Source organism: Mytilus galloprovincialis, chromosome 4 (assembly GCF_965363235.1).
Source record: "Mytilus galloprovincialis chromosome 4, xbMytGall1.hap1.1, whole genome shotgun sequence".
Lineage (NCBI taxonomy): Eukaryota > Metazoa > Mollusca > Bivalvia > Mytilida > Mytilidae > Mytilus > Mytilus galloprovincialis.
In genome coordinates, this window is record NC_134841.1 from 22,855,988 (window position 1) to 22,880,861 (window position 24,874).

The following is a 24,874-nucleotide window of genomic DNA, read 5'->3' on the forward strand; positions in this document are numbered from 1 at the left end:
ATGTTAAGGTGATGCTAACAGCCACACAGTCAATATGTTTTATATATGACATCTAATTATTCTCATGATTTAAATATTTAACCGGGACATTTACAAAGCAACGGTTGGTTTTTGATTATAAATTGTTCTATTAACAAAACATAATAAGGTATAACAGTTATTCAGATATTTTTTTCAAATTATGAATTACACAAATGTAATGTAATGTCAGAATTACACAAATGTAATGTAATGTCAAAAAGTGTGACTCTTTGGTCATTTCCATAAGAATGTCAGAAATAATTTTATTATGCCTGAAAAAATGAGAAGTTTTAAAGATATGCCACAATGCATATTTCTTGCCATGAAATCCTGTTTGATGGAGTAAAACAAATACATGCAGTATATATATTAGACTAGAAAGCTCTGAATATCAGTGATCTATTATATGTTAAGCTGTCCAATATCTAACAATGGAATCTCTTTCAGGAAGAGCTCTAAACTTCATTGATCCATCCACACCACATGAGAAGAGATGATGTCCTGGACTAACAGCCACCTGTGTCACTCCTGATGCTGATCCCATGTTCCTGAAAAATGTACTTTTACTATGCTCTCCTTGGAATGATAAAATCAACTGATGTGCATCTAATGCCCAAATCTAAAAATAAACAATACATATCCATGGTTAGTTTAGTGTCCACATGTATGGGAGATAAAGAACCATTGTGCCTTCATAAATCTAGAGGCATTTTAGCTGCACTGGCAAATGACTAAAACAGAACTTGACCTCAACCCAAATATGCTTTTCATTTCATTAGGGTGAAATACATTTGTTTATTAAAAGCCTGAATGCATGAAGTAGTTTCTGCTGTTAAAAAGGAAAAATAAATGAAATGAAATTAGGATATAAGTCTACATTGTAGATCTTAATGTTCTGTAAAAAATGAAGTGGATGATCAATGAGTCATAGGATTACCTTATAAAGAACCTCCATGAAACAAACAAATTAAAAAAAATATTTGCAGTAACAAAAAGAATATTTCACAGTTTCATAAAGTAAATTACATGAACAAATTATTTCTGTAAAACAAAAATTGAAAAATCAACTGAGAAACATTTCATGATTAAACTTTTAGGACATGTAATCAACCAGGTTGGCTTTTTTTGAAGCAAAAACAGCCACATAACTATAAGTTTTGATAAATATATATCCTTACTTTTAATATTTTACCATTATATTTATCTTTGTTACTAATTCTACAACCAAGAAGAACTTTTTTTATCATGTTATTTGCAAACTTATTAAGGATTCACCATTTCACTGAAATGTATTATAACTGGTTTGCTCTGCATGCATGTATGTATGTACTGGTAAATGCCCCTGTTATCTGAAGAACCCCCTTGAAAGCTGCCAGGTTACAGTGGCATCCATGTACACTCCCAATCAGGATTAATGGAGATGTGTCACTAACTTATATTTATACGGCAATTATTTTTTTAAGGACAATCAACCTCCACCCAGCACAAAGTGAGTGCTAGGACACTGGGAAGTCGGTTATTATGGTGGAAGCAGCTGAAGTACTCGGAGAAAACCACCGGGCCACTTGTCAGAACCAACAAACCAGAGAGATATCAGAAGATTGATCTCCAGGTCAAAATAGGGGACAACTTTGACCAACCAAGGCCCCTAAAGTACCCATACTAGTTTAAACTCTGGTCAATGTACCAGAGATGTGTGTTAGAGGGTGAAAATCATCCTTCTGATGTACTAATATTTTTAGCACCAAGATTGAGAATCAACTCGGGACCTTCAGCACTGTAGACATCTGGGTTAACCACTAGACCACCAACTCAGCATACATGATTAACAAAAACAAATTATTCTCCTAAATTTGAGCTCAGCTAAAATACAACAAAAATTGGCCATTTGGACAATGGATATTTTTCTGCGGATTTGATAATCTAGTCAAATCGAAATCTTTGTTAAATTGATTGCATTTATATGTACCTGTATAAGCTGCAGCATATAGCAAATTTACCTGACGATATCGGGATATAGGTATTTAGTCGGATCTTAACATGTACTTGTGATTTGTTTAAAACCGGTTTTAACGAAGAAATGTCGAAATGTTCAGAACTTAATTAAATCTGTTTTTGGGTAAGATGGTGCAAGCATACGATTTTTATTGCGTCTTACACTTTATTTAAATATTGTGTAAAAACGTTAATTATGAGCTATGAAAGTCAAGTGGCTCAAGCATTTTACTGAGGAAGTTTTAAAAAAATGCAAAGAAATATTTTAACAGTGGGTTAGATTTCATTAGTCTTTACTATCTATAGATTAACAACTTTTGGTTATATTTATAATTTTGAATCATCATTGAAGGTGGAGCGCGATTGCACAGTTAATTAATTATATTGATGTGCCATTTGTATGCAAGAGTGACATTCCGTTGTATTATGTGCCAATTCGAAAAAGTTATGCGAGTACTGTCTCCCTTTAACAGGTTCATTATTTTATAATTAAGTTTAGGTTTCTGATATAATTTTGAATAGTTACAAAATGTATCAATTCAATATATTTCAGTTTTTGTTATTGGTGTATCAAAAACATTGATGTACGAATATAATTTCATAAATTTGAAATGTTTAAAATGATTACATACCAATATAAAGAACCGTTCATCATTTTTGAAAAAGACTATGATTGAAATTTGTATTATATATCTTCCCTTCATGATAGATTGATTGGGAAATGAATCAGAGTTATCTAAAGGTAATCACAGACAGGGACTAGCAAGCAATTTTTAATTGTAGCTTATTTTACGTTAAAACAACTTTCCACTATAAACAAATGTCACTTTATACAAATATAAGGACCTTGTTAGCTAAATCTACCAATTTTATTACATATTATAAATCTTTATTACAATAGATTAATATGCTACAGCATATATTAGACATGTACATGTATTTCAAACCTACAAGTACACCTCCACATACACGTTCAACTGCTAAACTTCTCTTTTCTTAGCAGGAGAGGTTTCAGTCTAACAGTTTACATTGTATTAATGAGAATGTTATTGACACTTTCACTATAGAGTAAACACATTTGTTTTTAAAGTCAGCCTTCTATAGGAATTGTATTTTTTACATACTGTTCAGTTATATTGTCTATAAATATGTTTACCAATAACCTATAATTATTGTTTAAATCATTGAGTTTCACTGCTTTAAAAATAAAACATGAGCTATTTTAAGCATTAACTAATGTATATATAGACATTGAAAAAAGTAATCATATAGATATTGAAAAAAGTAATCATATACACATCAATAGAGTTTCATACTCATTTCTTTTGTCAAATTCTAACAGATAAAAGATGACGGCATTCCTAGTGGCGTGATTAATTCTGTGTGCATTAAAAATCTATAACAGAGTCCTGACTAAATTTTTCAAGTCAAGGAAACATTCCAGAATCAAGATGGATGTAAACTAACTGTGTGCTTTTTATTGCATTTGTTTTCTTTTTCTTTTGGCCTTACAAATTCAAATCTATGGAAACACTTCATAAAGACCTAGCGAAACAACAAGCAAATATCAAGATGAAGATTCTCCCTCAACAAATACATGGCGTTGTCCGTTTTTTTTATTAATGAGTTTCCAAGGTCCATCTGGTAATCTTTTGTCTCTTCTTTACTGTTTGCATTTACATGTGTAACTACGAATTAAACTGCTAAACTTCTCTAATAACTTTTTAATTTGTTTAAGTTTTTGCTTTGCATGAGAGCTTTTAGTTTAACAGTTTACATTTTGTTAATGAGAATGTTAATAACACTATTGATACCGTAGAAAATATATTTCTTTTTAAAGTCAGCCAGCTATAAGAAATTGTACTTGTAACATACTTTTTAGTTATGTTGTCAATAAATATGTTTATGTGACAAACAAATTTACATCTTAAACCAATAACATTTAACAATTATTGTTCAAATCTTTGAGCTTTACTGCTTTCAAAATAACTTATTGGTTATTTTAAGCATGGACTAATGCATATACAGACATTGAAAAAACAAGAATGTGTCCCCAGTACACGAATGCCCCACTCGCACTATCATTTTCTATGTTCAGTGGACCGTGAAATTGGGGTAAACCCTCTAATTTGGCATTAAAATTAAAAAGATCATATCATAGGGAACATGTATACTAAGTTTGAAGTCGATTGGACTTCAACTTCATCAAAAACTACCTTGACCAAAAACTTTAACCTGAAGCGGGACAGATGGACGAACGAACGGACGGACGTAAAAACTATCGTAGGTGGGGCATAAAAACATATAGGCCTCAATACTGATTTATAGTGTAAAATTCTAACAAAAAGAAGATATCTGCATTTCTAAATGCCTAATTTGTTTTCAATCGGTCAGTGTTGTTGTGAAAATATGGCAGGTAATTAAAGTTTGTGTTTTGAAGCCGAAGTTTAACGATTGTCACCTGTTTGCTAACAATCGACAAAAAATCAACAAAAAAGCATGGAAATTGAGCATGTGTTTAACATGTAAATTCAGATAATAGTTTATTTTAAGGACATCCATGCGTATTGTGATCACCCGACTTTTACGAGATGGGTCACACTGAGGTCACTTTGCATACGAAAAATATGTCGGGGGAATTGCTTCCTGGAAGGAAGCAATTAAAATAAAGTAAACTTCTTCTAAATAAGAATAAATTAAAGAATTTTCTTCAGAAAAAAGTATATGTACATAAGTTTTGTAATGAAAACTATCCATTGAGTTATAAACAAGAATGTGTCCTAAGTACACGGATGCCCCATTCGCACTATCAATTTCCATGTCCAATGGACCGTGAAATTGGATAAAAAATCTAAATTTGCAATAAATTTAGAAAGATCATACCATATGGAACATGTGTACTAAGTTTCAAGTTGTTTGGTCTTCAACTTCATCAAAAACTACCTTGACCAAAAACTTTAACCCGAAACTCTCACTTTCATTTTCTATGTTCAGTAGACCATGAAATTGGGGTCAAAAGTCTAATTTGGCATTAAAATTAGAAAGATCATATTATAAGCAACAAGTGTACTAAGTTTCAAGTTGATTGGACTTCAGCTTCATCAAAAACTACCTTGACCAAAAACTTTAACCTGAAACTCGCACTTTCATTTCTATGTTCAGTGGACCGTGAAATTGGGGTCAAAAGTCTAATTTGGCTTTAAAATTAGAAAGAACATATCATAAGCAACAAGTGTACTAAGTTTCAAGTTGATTGGACTTCAGCTTCATCAAAAACTACCTTGACCAAAAACTTTAACCTGAAACTCGCACTTTCATTTCTATGTTCAGTGGACCATGAAATTGGGGTCAAAAGTCTAATTTGGCTTTAAAATTAGAAAGATCATATCATAAGCAACCAGTGTACTAAGTTTCAAGTTGATTGGACTTCAGCTTCATCAAAAAATACCTTGACCAAAAACTTTAACTTGAAGCGGGACGAACGAACAGACGAACGGGAGGCACAGACCAGAAAACATAATGCCCCTCTACTATCGTAGGTGGGGCATAAAAAACGTATGCATTATTTTTTTTGATTTGAGGTTTCTTATGACTTTAATCAAACTTCAAAAGTGAATGACATCTATTTTTAATCTTGATATTGATATTTCATAAGGTAGTTTCCATACCCAAATTTATGATAAATGTGGGGGCCTGTCCTCTCCTAGACTGTAAAGGTCACAGGCTCATTAACATGAACCAGTTAATTTTATATTCATGTCCCCCCTTACAAATATAGAGATTTATTAAGGTAGTATGATTGCTAGAATTAAATCTAAAAGTATTTTAAGCTTTCATCTTTTTACGGTAACAATCTAATTAATAAATTTAGATTATATGTCCTTCAAATACGACTCCATGGTTTTATTAAAATACCTATACAGTTACAATTATACCGTTAGTAACTATGTTTTTAGGATGAGGATATATTTTCTAATGTTTGGTTGTACTAATCCACAGGTAAAATCCTTAGAGATTGTCTTGATCAAATAATCACATTTTTTAATGCAATATAAAATTGAGAAAGGAAATGGGGAATGTGCCAAAGCGACAACAACCTGACCATAGAGCAGACAACAGCCGAAGGCCACCAATGGGTCTTCAATGTAGCGAGAAACTCCCGTACCCATAGATGTCCTTCAGCTGGCCCCTTAAAAATATGTATACTAGTACAGTGATAATGGACATCATACTAAACTCCGAATTATACACAAGAAACTAAAATTAATCAAAGCGTGAAAGCGCTGTAAAGGCAGTTAATTACAGGTTGTGTGTATTTCTAGTCCAGTTATATCATTATCTTCCATAGTACAGAGGTGGTTTGTAGTATTTAAGATTAAGAGTTCTCTTGTACCTAGTTCAGCTATAGTCACCCATAGTCAACTGTTTCAGTATATTTTCTGTACCTTGCCATGAAATGCATTTTTAAGACATAAAAGAACTTTTCCTTATTAACATAAGTAGACTATTTTTAATTATTGATTATATACGCATATTCAATGACTCCCATCCTATGAAAAGTAGTTCACAAAGATTGACTAGTCACAGTACTGTGTGAACATCAAGTAACATAATGGTAAATGTACATAGTAACATGTCAACTCTTTTGATGACCATATTTTTTCTAACTCCAATCAAAATCATTTTTCAGTATAAACATGATAAAGTAATTTACTGGTATGAATGAAAGAGGAGTTTTTAATTAAGAAAACAATGACATCTGGTGGTCATTTATAATAGCTGTCTCATTAGCATTTTAACCACTTCCCATATTTGCAATTAAGACAATCATGACAATAGAAGAAAATGATGCACAACGCCAATCTAATACAAATTTATTTATATAAAAATAAAATTTAGTATACAACTCTTAACAGGTACAAATCCAAGAGCTGATAGCTCTGATGTGGAAGAAGGTGAATAAAAGGTAACTTGAATTACCATAAAAGAAGCCCCACTAACACAGGCTGCTTTGTCCCATTATTGTTATGATGTATTTTTTTTTCTTCAAACAAGAATGTGTCAAAAGTACATTGATTTCCCATCCGTACAATCATTTTTTATGTTCAGTGGACTGTGAAAATTAGGTAAAATCTTTAATTTGGCAGTAAAATTAGAAAGATCATATCATAAGGAACACATGTGTACTAAGTTTCAAGTTGATTGGATTTCAACTTCATAAAAAAACTACCTCGACCATAAACTTTAATCTGAAGCAGGACGAACGAACAGACCAGAAAACATAATGCCCATAAATGGGACATAAAGATAGTAAGACTTGTTACATAGATACCCGCCAACTTTTGAAAGTTCCCATGTTTTTTTTAGGGTGCAACAACAATTTTAAACATTACAATTTTTAGCTAAGTATTTTGCACAATCTGGATTGTCTAGAAAAAGTGCCATATTTGTATAATGAACTTACATGCCTTTTTCTTAAGTCTGTTTGCATGATTCTAGTATTTAAATCGTTAGAAAAGATGAACATGTAGCTAGCAGACCAGGGTTTATTTATTTGTGTAAAAATATTAGATGCTTGTTCAAATTTCCAATTTTGAATTATGCACAAAGATGGACCTTTAACAGGTTGGGAACAACACTCCAAATGAGGGGTTACCCTCATTGGAAGAACATTACAACCAACTGCAAAAAATGAGCACCTTTATATTCATATTATTTGATGAAACGTTTCCCCAAGAACTATGCATCTATTAAGTATTAAATAGTCAAAAATTTAAACATGTCAAAAGAATTTTGTGATGTTTCTAAACTTATATATAATCTTCTTTATTAATTTGACCCCTTATTTACAAAAGTTGTTCCAAATATAATGAATTTTCCTACTTTTGAGCTAAAAATATTTAAAATTTTCTTTCTTTTTTTTCAACATTAAAATGACCCCTTGTTTCAGGCACAGTCCCTCATTTAAGGGACACCACTCATAATGGGGGGGGGGGGGGCACAACCTGTTTGTTGGTCTTTGTGAAAAAAAAAGTATTATGTAAATAAATTAGTGGAAAAAAATACTATTTATTATCTTTATGGTAGTACAGTCATGACAGTAGACTCCGGCCAATCGGATACCCAAAATGTCAGCTAAAAATATCCGATTACCCGATATATTCAATTGAATATTCTACAATAATAAGTAGATCTATTGCTTAATATGTGAAAGGGCTGGAGGATTGATGGAGTGATTTTTATCAGTTACATCACCACGATGTTTGCGTAAAAAATTATCAGCTGATTATGTAATGATTAAATTTGTTTGCACTTGCAGTTTTTAAATCCTATATTTATTAAAATAAATCAAATGTCCTGAAATATTTATGTGAATTATTATCTTCCATCCATAGTTTGTCTTTACTTGTTTAGTATAAAACAAATTAATATCCATTTTTACTTTTTCACACAGGTAAACTAATTTGGCTATAAATAGATCAAAGAATGTCTGTGTAGAATCTCTAATCTAAAATCGTAATTGCTATAATTTTATTTCTTTAAATAATCAAATTTAAATTTATGAAAATAATCATGATTGATAAAATAGTATTGCATAAAGTTTACGTTTTCGGAAGACTATTTATGTTTAGGTCATAGTTCTAGAGGCTTCTTCACAAATATGTGAACAAACCTATATGGCCGCCACACGTGATTAGGTGTAAAGGGTGTAAAGATCCAGAGAAGAAGATTACCTTTGCACACGTGAACAAAATATTTCTGACAAAAGTCATATTTCTCTTGTCAAAAGGGATTTATATTTATATTGCAATAAATTATTCAGAAGGAGGTAAATTCAGTTTAGATTATATTTCTTATTCTATGAGCATTTAGAGTTTAATCAAAATTCTCCCAACATCAAAGTAGAACGTACTGCTCTTGTCAACTGAGTCATATACACATACATGCGTAGATTGACTGGTACCCAATCGTAATGTAACACATATATCAAATAGCTAATGCCCGGAACGTAGTAGCGGGAACCAAGATAATACGTAGACAACATACATAACTAACGAAATTGAAAACGCTTACGGTTTCTCGTTTATAAACCGAATTCCGCTTTGAATTATAGAAAATGCAATATTAATCATGTTCAGTCGACCTTTCATTGTTATATCAACGTTTGAACTGATTAAAAAATCTTTAGATGTCAGATAACACTCGAAATTGACCCGACCACTTTCCACACGGAATGCAAATAATGATAGTTTGTAATCAGGTTGACTGCTTATAATGCAAAATACACATTAATAACAAGTTTTTTTAAAACGAACAATACACACTGATCGTTTCTTTATTTCCCAATGTAAATGAAAGAAACAAAAACCATATCATACCATAAAAAAGAGAGGAGAAAATTGAACATTTCCGGATCTATTTCTGGCCAAATGACCCCCTACATAGATTTGTTGGACGTTGCGTATGAAAAGATGTACCTCATGACTTAAAAGTCAGGCCTTAAAGCACTGCCTTTAAAAATCATACAAGACTAACAAAGGCCAGACGCTCCTGACTTGGGACAGGCGCAAAATTGTGACGGGGTTAAACATGTTTATGAGATCTCAACCCTCCCCCTATACCTCTAGCTAATGTAGAAAAGTATACGCATAACAATACGCACATTAAAATTCAGTTCAAGAGAAGTCAGAGTCAGATGTCAGAAGATGTAACAAAAGAAAATAAATAAAATGACAATAATACATAAATAACAACAGACTACTAGCAGTTAACTGACATGCCAGCTCCAGACCTCAATTAAACTGATTGGAAGATTATGTCTTCATCATATGAATATCAGGCACAATCCCTCCCTTAGCGGTTTAGTATAATACTATCATAAAATATATGAGAAGAACATAACCTGTGTCATGCCAACAACTGTTTTTTTTTTAAATAAATGTATTTAGTTCTGATGCAAAGACCCTATAAATGAATCAATATTAAAGCCAAAATATGCAATCTTTAATGACCTGACAAAAGTATCGTAACTTTATTCCTTCTTAATAAGTCTGTTTAAAGGTTTTGTAAGCGTTTGAGGTGAATACTGACATTTTTGTGCTTTGTATAGAATATTACCATAAAAGATTGGATGTGAAATACCTGAACGTATAAAATGTCTGTATGTTGAGTTATATTTATGAATTATTTCCTTATACCGATGATAAAATTTAGTAAATGTTTTGACTAGTTTGTGATATCAAAAACCCTGGTGTAATAATTTTTCAGTAATACATCAATTTCTCTCGCTAAAATCTAATACGTTGTTACATACACGAGCGAATCGTACAAGTTGAGATATATAAACACCATAAGATGGTGACAAGGGAACATCACCATCTAAAAATGGATAATTAACAATAGGAAATGAAAAATCATCTCTTTTATCATAAATTTTTGTATTAAGCTTCCTGTTAATGATATAGATATCAAGATCGAGGAAAAGGCAGTGGTCATTGTTAGTATTAGCTTTATTTAAAGTAAGTTCAACAGGATAAATTTCTTTAGTATACATACTGAAGTCGTCATTATTGAGAGCCAATATATCATCCAAATACCTTAAAGTATTGTTAAATTTTTGTATCAAATGTTGTTTCGATGGGTCTTTGCTAATACAAAAACAGGTCTGCAGTGGTGCACAGTCAGTCCACATTGGAATTCCAATAACTTGATGATATACGGAATCTCCAAAGCGAACAAAGATGTTATCAAGTAAAAATTCAAGCTCATATATAGTATCAAAGCATGTCCAATTGACATAGTTCTTTTGTTTATTGCTACTAAAAAATGACCTACAAGAGTTTGAACATATGTACTCGCATTCTAACTTTTTAAATGCCCAGTTAATTAAGGATGTGATCTTTTTCTTAATAAGAATATGAGGCAAAGTGGTATATAGGGTAGAAAAATCAAAACTTTGAACAGATTTTAAATCCCCAACATATGCATGCATACTTCCAATGAGTTTTTGACACTCCAAAAGTAATTAGTTCCATTTGTTTTAAAGGCCTTATTTGAACAATTTATTATCAGGTTTTTTATTGTACCAAGTGTACTAGTAAGTAGAATAGACAATTTAGTAGTGGAACAATGGCTTGAAAATGAAATAAATCTATATTTGTAAGGTTTTTTATGTAGCTTGGAAGCCAGTACATAGTTGGGACTTTCATTGTATTTGGTTCTGCTTGTAAAGAAGTAGCTAAAAGTTTGTGTTCGTTACAGATGTTGTTTTCTGAAAATGAAGTCAGTTTGAATGTTGGTGAATTGGTGATTTCCTTTTGCAGAACCTCAATATAAAATTTACATCAAACAATAATGATATTAGCAGCTTTATCAGCCGGGACAAAAAAAAATCCTTGGCTAATTCTTTTAGTTTATGTTTGATACGCGAAATAGGGTTTTTATGGTTGTTGTTAAGAGTAAAATGTTCTTTAAAATGTTGTATTCGAATATCAACTATCTTAATTTGTTTCTGAAGTTGTATTAGTTTTCCATACAATAATTTTTACAAACTAAGGTTGAGATCTCAAATAACAAATTTGTCCCACTACAAGTGCCTGTCACAGATCAGTTATAGTAGAATGTAATATCTTTTAATGGAAACTTCTTTGATTGTATCTCCTTATATCAATTTATAGACCAATTACTTTAGAGTTTCGCAAACTGTATGGACACATGTCTATTTGTAAAGACTGTATGTTGTATGAAGATTTAATACATGCAATGTTATTTTTAAGACATTAAAAAAATCGTATATTTTTTTTTCAATTGAATTCCCCAAAACTCTGAAAGGACAAAAGTAACCTTTGTTAAAAAGTTAATTAACAAATAACATTTTTCAGGACAATTCTGAACCATGCGGAGTTTATTTTTAGTAATATTTGCAGTTTGGTAGCTATTGTGTGATATACTGAAAAAAGCAGTTAGACTCTACATAAATATGTTTACAGAATTGTAGTTCTACATAAAGTTCAATTAATAGGAAGTAAACTACATCAACACTATAATACATCTATTAGATCACGTTTACAAAGTGCTATTTTCATAACTTGGCACTGTGTCAATATTTTTGCTGGAGGGTAACTAGTGGAGGAGAGTTTTATAAACTTAGTTGTTGATTGTTCTGACTTATAACAAATGTTTCTTGAATCATCATTGATATTTAAAATTTAGTAATTATTAGGAAACTAAAGTTCCAACACCCTCAGTCAAAGATTACCTTAGATTGATTGTATAAATATAAATCAAGCAAAGTGCTTGAGAGGCACCACTCTTTACATTTATTTACAAACATCTTGTATATCAATATTTTTTTAAATTTGTGACATATGGCAATGGTAAACAAATGTATACCAAATATCACTGACCTGCCACAAGTGATTTCCATTTGACATACCTAAGACCTGTTGGTGACCTTCTGCTGTTGTCTGGTCTATGGTGGGGTTGTTGTCTCTTTGGCACATTCCCCATTTCCATTCTCAATTTTACTTATCTTGTCTTGCTAATAAATTCTTGGTGACAAGATCGTTTTTTGTCTGTCCATTATAGATTTCAGGATAATAGGCAAAAATACAAATAGTGGGTTTGAATCGTTTTTTTAAGGGCAACAAAGTAGTTTTACAATTTGAATCATGTTGAAATATGTGTAGATATTGAATTACTGAAAATTTTTACTGTTTCTTTAAATCTATGGCAAAGCAATGGAAAGACATGACAAAATTGTCAAAAGGTAATGATACAGTTAAACAATAAATGTTTTCAGGAAAAAGTCTATGTACTCATGCTGAGTTTATTTTTACATTGGTAGTTTGATACTATTGTGTGATATACTGAAGAACCTAGATTGCGCCTACATAACATGTTTACAAGCTTATGGTACTTTTAAAATAAAGTTCAATTAATAGGAAGTTTACTGTTTGTCACATCAACATTACAATACATTCTAAAACAATATTCTTAATAATATACTAGTTTAAAGTAAAGCAATCAAGGCATTCACGTGATGGTGTGCAATATATGCAAAATAGCAGCTTTTCCAAAAGATTAAACCTTGGAAGGAAACATAGTTAAATAGTCAAAACGTAAATAGATTTTTCAGACCCCGAAGAAAGTAGAATCTTTTGTTCTTTCTAGTCTATCAGTTGAGGAATAAACCTTTCATAATTAATTTTTTAACAATTTTATTTATAAGAAAACATAACTATAATATTTCCTTGTCACCTAGAGAGGGATGATTAATGCAGGCAACTCATGTGTATTACACTGCTGCTTACTGGGTGTAAATCAATCTAAATTAATTTGTTCTGTTTCCTGTATCAAATGCAATGAAGAAGAAAACTATGTATTTTTATTCAATAATCATGTCTTTTATGAAACAGCATCAACAGCTTGTTTTAATAATGACAACAAAAACACCCACTTTAAATGAATTCAATTGAGATGGACAGGGACACTGCAATTTTAATTATGTCATAAAGACACTCACACCAGTTAAATCTAGCGAAGAAAGTGTTAGGATTTATAACAATGATGTAGTTATACAAATAATATTGTTTTCAGGATGAAGTTTATAAAGCCCTGCTGAGTCTATTTTTAGTAACATTCATAGTTTGGAAAACAGTTTGGTTCTACATAAATATGTTTACAGAATTGTAGTACTACATAAAGTTCAGTCAATAGGAAGTGAACTGTTTGTCAAAACATTCCAATACCTCTGATAAAGTATTTAATAGGAAGTCCAATACATCTGATAAAATATTTAATAGGAAGTGAACTGTTTGTCAAAACATTCCAATACATCTGATAAAGTATTTAATAGGAAGTCCAATACATCTGATAAAATATTTAATAGGAAGTGAACTGTTTGTCAAAACATTCCAATACATCTGATAAAGTACAATTATAATGCAGTGGCGGATCCAGGGGGGGGGGGTTCCGGGGGTGCGCACCCCCCCCTTTATTTTTGCCGATCAATGCATTTGTATCGGGACATATGTTTTGCACCCCCCCTGCACCCCCCCTTTGCCCTGGGTTAGCACCCCCCCTTTCGAAAATTCCTGCATCCGCCCCTGTATAATGTGTTATTTTCATTTGTTATATATTAAGTAGCAAAAAATAAAAGTAAATAAAAAAGGTATGTTTTATACAATCAGGCTTAAGCTTTATCATGATGATATCAATATCCATCATATTTGCAATTAAGACTTAATCAAACCCTTATCACGTTCTTGCAAAAACATCTAAATTACTTGAGGCAAATATATATAATAAAGTGTATATGATATGGCTTTGTCAATGTAACACACTCTATCAACCCTCAACCAATATAATCTTAGTTTAGTTTAAACAATATTTTATTTAAAAAAAAATGCACAAAATATGATTATAATCTTGAGCAGAGCTCGTGAAATTATATTGATTTCTCAAGTTGATACAGGTGTTGAAAAAAATGATACATCTTCTCCATGACCAAGTTGAAGGGATACTATAATATAACTAATTCCTTCATAACAACAAGAATGTGTTCAAAGTACACAGATGCCCCACTCGCATTATCCTTTTCCATGTTCCATAGACCGTGAAATTGGGTAATAATTTTATTTGGCATTAAAATGAGAAAGATTATACTATAGAGAACATATATACTAAGGACTTGAATTTCACCAAAAACTTTAACCTGAAACTCCCACTTTCATTTTCTATGTTCAGTGGACTGTGAAATTGGGGCCAAAAGTCTAATTTGGCTTTAAAATTAGAAAGATCATGAGGGTTTTGAGCTTAAAGAATGAAGATCATTCCAGAAACCTATGGTCTTCATACAAACATCATATCATAAGGTTTTTTTATAGCACTGGGTTGCTACTGCTGCTCATTCAGACTATATATTATCAAGGGTTAAATTAGTTTCAAATGATGGCTTTTGTCTGTAAATGACAAGTTTATAAAATTATAAAACGATCAAAAGCCAAGGTTGCAACTCCATGAGACAAAATTGACCTTAAGATGATTTTAAATTCTCTGTTAAAGATCTAGTGATATAAGTGGTCTCATAATTTAAAAAAGTTAACGTGATTGTAAATCTGCCTCCTGTTGAAGACTATATGTTGCCCTCTAGATGTCTTTTTAATATATTTAACATTGGCTTGCCATCTTATTGATGCTGCATTTCCTTCTTTCATAACTATGAAAGTCAATTGCATTTCCTTTCTTTCATAACTATGAAGCTCATTTCATAACTATTTGTTTCTGCATATCACACTAATATAATTTGTTTATTTGTCATGTGAAGGACAAATATTCAGCACAGAGAACACATGCTGGGTTTATTTTTAGTAACATTAGTAGTTTGAGAGTAATAACATGTGATAAACTTTAGTGAATGAATAACAACTGTTTTCACATAAATATGTTTACAGTGCTGTATGTAGAAATGCATTATGTTTTATTAACGTGATTAACAGGAAGTTAAACTGATTCCAACAAATACATAATAAAGATTACATATATTACATAAATAGGGGACATGAATATCAGGAATTCTAATATGACGTGCTTCTTTAGCTTTGTAAACAACACTGTGATAAAATTCTCGATAAAATACACTTAGCGCAGACTCAGAGATATGCATAATAATGGCTGTTACAATATACTTCCCACGTAAATCTACATGTATTGGAACCTATTTGCAGATCATTTGCCGAATTTTATTGTTTTAAAAAGTCGATTAAAAAAGACAAAATAACTTTTATTCTTATTCGTATGCATGATAAAAAGAAGTAATGCACAAAAGCTCGGAGAAATCAACAAAATAAAAATTTAAATAAAATTCTGCGAAAGTCTATTAATCTTTTTGTCGCATTTAAGTCATTTCAAAACATGACGTCATACAAATGAAACCGCTAAACTTGAAAGTTTTCTGTTACGTGAACCATCGGAATTCGTATGATATTGTATTAAAACTGATTTTTTGAGGTAGGTTTTGTTTTATTTTCTATTCTATTGCATTAATCGCATATTTACCCATTTCAGCAAGTCAAATAGGCGGCTCGGCTCCTTAGTTACAAAATGTCAACTTTTGATTTGACGGAAGCTTACGAGAAAAACATGTAAATTAAAAATGACAAATGTTGCGTTTGAGAACTTAAAGAATTAAAAAGTTTTTTTCTAGCAGTTATTCTCGAAAAAACCTACGCAAGTTACATATTTATAAAGATATTTGAGCTTTATCTAACAGGGAGTAAAAAAGAACAGCCACATACACAGCATACTCACCCTCGCTTCAGTTTTTTAATGACCGTATTTGTCCTATTAGAATCGAAATAATTCATGGAAGCCATAGATTGTTGGAAATTTACACATGGCCTGGGCCGTGATATTCGTTAATTTTATCCCTCGCTAACGCTCAGGATAAAATTCGAATATCACGGCCCAGGCCATGTGTAAATTTCCAACAATCTATGGCTTCCATGAATTATTTCTTAAATTAAAAGGGTGTTGCCAGATTACCACCCCTGACTATAGTCTTGGTTATAGTATATAGCTTTGAAATGTTAATTTGACGACCTGTCAAATTTGTAATACTGCCTCCTCAATTAGTACTATAATTTAGAAATGATTATGGCCATTTATCATTGCTATTTTTCAAAAATAGACAAAAAAGCACGATTAATTATTATGATTTCATGTAAATGTGCATCCTAATATATGTATCAGATATTTCAATTAAAGTTCTTCTTTTTGCAATATTCTTCCAATTGTATTATTACCATTAATCAAAACCTTGCCATATTTTTTGAATTTACAGTATTTGATGCAGAATTCTTCTGACATAGATAAACCTAACATCACCTCTTACTTACTTTCACATCTCCTTCTGATGACCCTGTCACAAAGTAATCCTCCTCTAAATCTATTGCTAGACATCTTATTGATGCATCATGGGCCTGGAATGTATGACGTAACTGTCGTTGACGGATATCAAAGATACAAATCTCTCCTTTCCTTCCACCACTGATCAGCAGTTGGTGATGAGGTGCATATACCAGGGCAGGACAGCCATGTTCATGACAAGTGAAAGCTGAAAAAGAGGTCCAAATGCTCAAAATATTTATTATTTCTTAAAATTCATTTGCATGAGGTATTTATAAATTTATAAGTATCTTTAAATTAAGTGTAGGCTTCTCAAAACTCCTTTATATTTCACAATTAAACCAGATGCCCTGCAGGGCGCAGCTTTAATACAACCGCAGAGGTCGAAACCCTGAACAGTTGGGGCAAGTATGGACACAACATTCAATCTTGATACAGCTCTGAATTTGGATTGTGATTAAAAAGTTGACACAACAAAGGTTTCTGACACAGAATGAATGTGGTCTAAAAACTTGAAACATTTTTTTTTTTTGCTTTTGAGCAATACACTATGCTGTTGAATATTAATCCCCTCAAAAAAAATTTTGAAGAAAAATTCTTTTTAATTTCTGAAATCTGAAATGAGAAAAATTCCACCACCCCCCTCCCAAATTTTTTTTCACCTCCCCCATTTCCTTATTCCAAAAATAATCTCAATTCTAATGTCTAATGGAGTTTGCACCAATAACTACTCATTTAAATACATCAAAATATAAAATGACATACAAATATTGATTAACAGTAACTTCTAAAAATAAACTTACAGAGCTACACATCTCAAGACAATCATCATTTCTTAATACATAATTTTCCAGCAGTGTAAGGGAGGTAATCAAGTAATCAAATATATATATATATTATATAATAGTGTTCTTTAAATTTTAATTGGATTACCTCCCCTCCACTGCTTTTAAATTGTGTAAATTGTCCTGTTACCAGAAAAACCCTTGTTTTCCCCCTTTTTGCCCCTAATTGCTTAATGATTAGACCCATAACCCCCCATAACCATCCCTTTGAAGTATGGAAAAGTGTGGTATAATTTCAGAGAGATTTATACATTTAAACTGTTAACTAGAAAAATGCTTCTTTTTGGCCCTTTTTTGGCCCTTATTTCTTAATGTTAACCCCAAACTGTACCCAAGCCTCCCCTTCACTATATGAAATCTTGAGGTACAATGTCAGAGAGATCAATACACTTATACATAAGTCATTGTCCCGAAACTCCAAAAATGCTTGTTTATAGCCCCTCTTTGGCCCTTAATTCCTAGACTGTTTGTCCCTTAACCCTTAAAATGAATCCCAACCTTCTACTTGGTTTTGAACATTGTGGTACAATTTCAGAGCAATTGAAATACTTATACACAACTTATTGTCCTGAAACTAGATAAATGCTTGTTTTTGGGCCTCTTATTCTTAACCCCCAAAATCAATCCCCACCTTCCTTTTGTGGTTATAAACATTGTGTTAAAATTTTATTGATTTCTATTCACTGATACTTAAGTTATTATCTGGAAAACCATCCGTCTTCGAAAGACGCTGATGACAACGACAATGTGATGTACCAATATACGACCAAAAATATTATAATTTTTGCAGTCGTATAAAAATGTACAAAACTCATATTCAATGAAAAGAGAACAGAAATGGAAAATGTGTCAAACAGACAATGACCCAACCAAAGAGCAGAAAAAAAACCCCAAGACCACCAATGGGTCTAAAATGCAGAGAAAATACCACACCCAAGTGAACTAACCCCTAAACAATACTGTATAGTAGTTTAACCAGAATGGCAACACATAAAACTCATAAACAGAAAAGTTAACCAACTAATAATAAAATTGATATTGAAAAAAAACTTTCTGTAAACAGCTAATGACAAAAGCAAAATTTATTGCAGGTTAGATATGATTTATCATGATTAAGTATTGATCCCTATTATTGACTATCATGTGGTGTGGAATTAACCTAAATGTCATGATAATAAGGGGAGTTCACTCTGAATTCTTCCTAAAATGATATAAATGTTTTAATATATACCATGAACACAAGAACTTCTTGGTGGTAACAGTGTATCCCATAGACACACATTCCTACTCTCAGATGAGTGGCCACCAGTGGCTATCAAACTGGAAGATCCAACAAAAGCCACATCACTTGTTGTTTTGTTGTGGCACTTCAAGCTCTGAAATTACAATATCAACAGAAGTTATTTATGTTTGCCTATAACACATGAGATTATCAATCTTAAACTGGTAACTTATGTATTCCATTGCATATTTGATTTTTTAAACTTTTTTTAAGAAAAGGTTAAACCAGTTTTGATTAGCATCAACAGAACATCCAAAGTATTATGTAATAATTGTCAATAAATAAAAATAAACCTTGTTGAAATTTTACAAGTCTGTCTAAATCACATTGTGGTTATTTTATAATAGTTGCTCCTTCAATTTATTAAAATTGAACTGAATTATGTTTTTCAAAGGTATTCCTTGGCAAATTTAGCTACAAAACATTCATAATTTATTATCATAATAATATCTTGTAATTTAACAATGAAATGTCTTTTGATATGCTCATACAATGAATCTTACCATAATTGGCTTGTTAAAGTTACTACCAAGTCCAACCTGCCAGAGACATACATCTCCCTCACTGTCACTTACACAACACTGAAAGTAAATGGAACATACACTAAACTTTGACAGTATTAGTATTCCAAAACCCTGCTTAAATCAACATTTTTTATTGGTCACCCAGTGTGTCTGATTACACAGGTTACACTGTATCAATATAAGGATGACCCATGTTTGATAAATCTATGTGAAAAAATGGTTGATGTTTGATAGATAGAGGTGAAAAGATGGCTCATGTTTCATCAAATAAATGCTTTATACATGGCACGATTGTGTCCCCTCAATGCTTTATCCCCAGAGTTTAGAGGTTTTGACCATTAACCACTGCACCTTTTGACTATTTCATGGCTTCTCAGTGAAATCAAGAAACATCTGCACCAAAATAACATTTTTTTTTATAAAAACTTGTTTATTCTCTAATAAACTGAACATAAACTTTACTTCTTTCAAAATGAATTATTTATGGTCTTGTTTACCTTATTAATTTAACCATTCAACATTAATCTATAGTCTGTCATAAAAGTGATTGCCTTTATCATTGACAACAATATTCCTACCTTGTTTCCTTGACTGCTGAACATAACTTTAGTGACTTTAGGGAAAGTTCCTGGCTGTCTAAGCATGGCTAATGGTTGAATATGACCCCATTCATACAATCTAACACTCCCATCTGTACTGCCTGTTAGATCTGTTTATACAAATATAGGAATACCATAACAAGATATTGATATCAGCAAAACAAGATAAAGCATATACAGGGTTTAAACTAGGATTTTGAGGGCTTTAGACACTTTTGCACGATATCAAAATCAACCTCATTTTGTGTAACAGCAAGGGACCAAGGATGTATAAAAAAAGGACTTAGGGATTGTTGGTAGTTATTGTATGATTTGCCAGTTTGCTAGTGTAACCAGTATTTCAATTAGAAAACTATCAGTTTTAATATTTAGATATGATTTTTTTTGGACAGTTTATATAATAGCATATAAATTTGGTTAACGGTAAGCCAAGCAGACACTGCTGTCTAATGAAGATTTGAAAAGTGCATTTCAAAAGGAACAAACTCGACAAATACTTTAAGAAATTTACAATTGTCATAATGGGCTTTTAGTGGATGACAATACTGTATGGGTTTTGCTCATTGTTGAAAGCTGTAAAATGACCTGTAATTGTTTAACTCTTTGTCCTTTGGTCTAAATGGATAGTTGTCTCAGATGCAATCATGCCAAATAGTATAATGTGTGTTCATATACGTTTGGAAACATATATTTGTTGTAATTTCTGCAATATCAAACCTATATGTATTTTCTCATCAACAAAAACATCAAATCTATTTCTGAATTCTACAGTATTAGTAATTCTATGCAGCAAGGTATGATTATTTTTGTTTGTCATAAAATCGAAGAGCACATTTTATACTTTTCTGAAGCATGTCATATTTATTCTAAATGACACCACACAACCTCAGTGAGCTACCAATTTTCAATATCACACTACAATGTAAACCTACAGTGAGGTAGATTTGGATGTGATCCTATCCTTCGAACACCAGCTACAGGTCTTCTCAGAATCTGTTACATAGATAAAAACATTATTAGTTTCTGTACAAATTATAATGTTGTAAGTAGTCTGTATAAGGAGAAACCTGGTTTTACTATTATTGACATACAGTACCTTAGAATTATTCAAGAGTGCACACACTGAAATGTCTCGCCTTCTTTACTAATCATTGATATAATGTTAATAGTCCTAAATATAAAGCTTTATTACAACTGTCACATAAACTCAACATTAATCAAGAAAACTAAACATTGATCAACGAACCATGAAAATGAGGTCAAGGTCAGATGAACCATGCCTTGCAGACATGTACAGCTAACAATTCTTTCATACAACAAATATAATTACCTATTGCTTATGAATTAAGAAAAATAGACTAAAACACAAATACTTAACACTTACCAAATAACTGTAGCAATGAACCGTGAAAATGAGGTCAAGGTCAAATAAAACCTGTGTGACTGACATATAGATCATAAAATATTTCCATACACCAAATATAGTTGACCTATTGCATACAGTATTCGAAAACCAAAACTCAAAAACTTAACTTTGATCACTGAACCATGAAATTGAGGTCAAGGTCAGATGACATCTATCAGCTAGACATGAACACCTAACAATCATTCCATACACCAAATATAGTAGACCTATTGCATATAGTATAAGAAAAACAGACCAAAACACAAAAACTTAACTATAATCACTGAACCATGAAAATGAGGTCAAGATCAGATGACACTTGCCAGTTGAACATGTACACCTTACAGTCCTTCCATACACAGAATATACTAGACCAATTGCTTATAGTATCTGAGATATGGACTTGACCACCAAAACTTAACCTTGTTCACTGATCAATGAAATGAGGTGGAGGTCAAGTGAAAACTGTCTGACAGGCATGACGACCATGCAAGGTACGCACATACCAAATATAGTTATCCTATTACTTATAATAAGAGAGAATTTAACATTACAAAAATTTTAACTTTTTTTTCAAGAAGTCACTGAACCATGAAAATGAGGTCATGGACATTGGACATGTGACTGATGGAAAGTTCCTAACGTGAGGCATCTATATAAAAAGTATGTAGCATCCAGGTCTTCAACCTTCTAAAATATATAGCTTTTAAGAAGTTAGCTAACACAGCCGCCGCCAGATCACTATTCCTATGTCGAGCTTTCTGCAACAAAAGTTGCAGGCTCGACAAAAAGTGTGTAAGAACTATTTTTCAAAAATATGTAGGCCAATATTTTGTGAATTGATTTTTACAATGTTAACTGCCATGGTAATTCAAATAATAAGAGTGCTCCATATTGTTCTGTGTCTCCCTAAGATAATAAGTGATACTGTTAGTAAGCACTTTATACTTCTTTAATTGATAAGAGTTAGTTATAATTAATTAATTTAAAGATTAATTTTATCTAGCCTAACTGTGGAATACTGCTATCTTATGAAATTATTACTTCCAAATAACAATTCAAACATCAACTTTAAATATAACAACTAACTAACATTAAGTATCAAACGATATGTCTAAAAGCTATTCCTAAAAAATTAGAATACTTTTCAATACTATAATATGAAACCATTTTCAATGAATTTGTAAAAAGCATCCCCATGGAAAATTGTCCCTCATTTTTTCCCTCTGAGGATTGAAATAATTGAAGGTTATATGTCATGTATGTGAAAACATTTATCTAAATTTAGAGAGGATTTAAGAAAAAAAATGTAACTAATTCTGGATTCCAAATTTGGAGAGGACACAATGAAAAATAACAGTGGCATTCTCAAGGCATCACCAAAAAGATGACAAACCGACTGACACTAAATGACAGGTAAGAAACAGTTTACCCTGTGCAATGTTATACTGTGAGGTAAGATAAATACATGTTTGATTGTTGGCCAATGATTGTTTAGTGGAAAATTCTCACACATTTTCAGTATTCCTTATTATCAAATATAAAAATGTCATCTCATTTAATTTACAGGCAAATTTCCTGCTTACCTGAGAACTTTTGTTTGAGGTTTTTTTTTTTGGGGGGGGGGGGGGGGGAATTATGGTTCAAATTTCTGGGGGTGTTTGGGACTGCTGTTATTGATATTTTGGAAGGTGTATGGCTGATGCTGTCAATAAAAGAAAGTTTGTCTTTCAAGTGTGAATCTACAGAAATGTTGAGGTCTGATTGTAAATAATTAACATCTGTTTTGGTCCCATGTGATTGTAAATAATTAACATCTGTTTTGGTCCCATGCAGTGAATTTTCATGGATGTTTGAGATAAAACTGTGATTTTTCTGTAATGAACAATATCAAAATAACTTTCCCATGCAAAGTTAATGCCCATAGTAGGCTATTTACAAAACTTACAAAACATGACTAACTGTTTTTTGACCTTGAGGATATTTTTATTTGTATTTTTTTTCCCAATTTCAATCATACCATATTGACATACTGGTACTGAATACTTGATTGATATGTTTTTGATTGCTTAACTCTAGTGTATATTGATGCATTCAACTATTTCTGATTTCAGTATAACTTTTAAGATTAAATACTTCCTGCTCGCCTGCAATAACTCTAGCATGAATTAAGCATGTTTCAGATGACCTTCAAGATGTACTGAATTTTTGTACTTTTGATTTTGTAATACAGTAAACAAGGCTTCAAGGGGGTTTGGTGTCAATGATTCAAGGAGATGTGAAGTCAGTGTCACGATTTATGTTAATGATTTTTCACCACAAGGGGTTTCATGTTATGTCATCACTATAAAAATAATATCATATAACAATCTTATGATGTAAAATTGTATAAGACAATAGAAAATATAGTGAACATGTTCCTGAACTAATCCTAAAAATTAAGATTTTAGCAATTAAAGAAATAAATAAATAGAATTTCCTTTCTGAAAGTACAGAAGTAGTGACTGTTTCTTAGAGATGTACAATATATATTTTTTTGTAATTGACAATCAAGAAAATGTTTACTTCAGATTAACCAATTTGTTTGAGGGAATGAATTAAAATTTTGTTTAATATTTACATGTACATGATATTATTGAATATTTGTAACCTCGATATCACTATGTCCTCTTTTAAAAGTTGAAAGCAAATGTGATAGATTGCAGATTTAATTAAATTTTGCACATTTCATTCTTTGAAGAACAACAGTTAAGTATAATGAATCGGTGCATAACAAAAATAATATTAAAATAAATTAAATCAAGCAACAATTGTAAATGAAGAATCATAAGTATTACTACCTTTTTAGAATACACCCCGCAACAGTTAACAAATAATTGTATTTAAAATTATACTAAGACACAGAAGATTAGAGGTGAAAACGTTTAAAAAAATATTATGCACATTTATCACTTCAGAAACATGCGATCAGTGACAATATTTATAATACATATTTTTGTAGTTATATATACAAGATCGTTCTAATCAGAACACACAAAGGTTTCATTTTTTTTATTTACACTTTCGTTAAGACTTGGACTTGATTTAAACATTTTGACTTTATATTGTTCAAAAATTTTCCTCTTGTGTACTGTTCCAGGAGCCAAGAGTAAAAAACAACTTTTACCCAATCAATCATGAAAGTCATTATTTTAGTGTGCAATGTTTTATGTTATTGTGTAATGTTTTATGTTATTGTGTAATGTTTTATGTTATTGTGTAATGTTTTATGTTATGGTGCAATGTTTTCTGCTATT

At 31.5% G+C, this 24,874-nt stretch overlaps 1 protein-coding gene across 3 annotated transcripts in view; it reads right to left on the minus strand.

Moving 5' to 3' along the window:
• Nucleotides 1–341: 341 nt before the first annotated feature.
• LOC143071648 (dmX-like protein 2) overlaps nucleotides 342–24,874 on the minus strand; it is a 102,769-nt gene continuing 78,236 nt past the window's right edge. For all 3 annotated transcript variants that reach the window (XM_076246112.1, XM_076246113.1, XM_076246110.1), the window contains 6 exons: nucleotides 21,106–21,166; nucleotides 20,153–20,283; nucleotides 19,554–19,631; nucleotides 19,000–19,144; nucleotides 16,914–17,131; nucleotides 342–640 (listed from right to left, as the gene is read on the minus strand). In XM_076246112.1, the coding sequence (XP_076102227.1) occupies nucleotides 431–640; nucleotides 16,914–17,131; nucleotides 19,000–19,144; nucleotides 19,554–19,631; nucleotides 20,153–20,283; nucleotides 21,106–21,166 (843 nt within the window). In that variant the 3' untranslated portion in view covers nucleotides 342–430. The remainder of the gene's footprint in view (nucleotides 641–16,913; nucleotides 17,132–18,999; nucleotides 19,145–19,553; nucleotides 19,632–20,152; nucleotides 20,284–21,105; nucleotides 21,167–24,874) is intronic.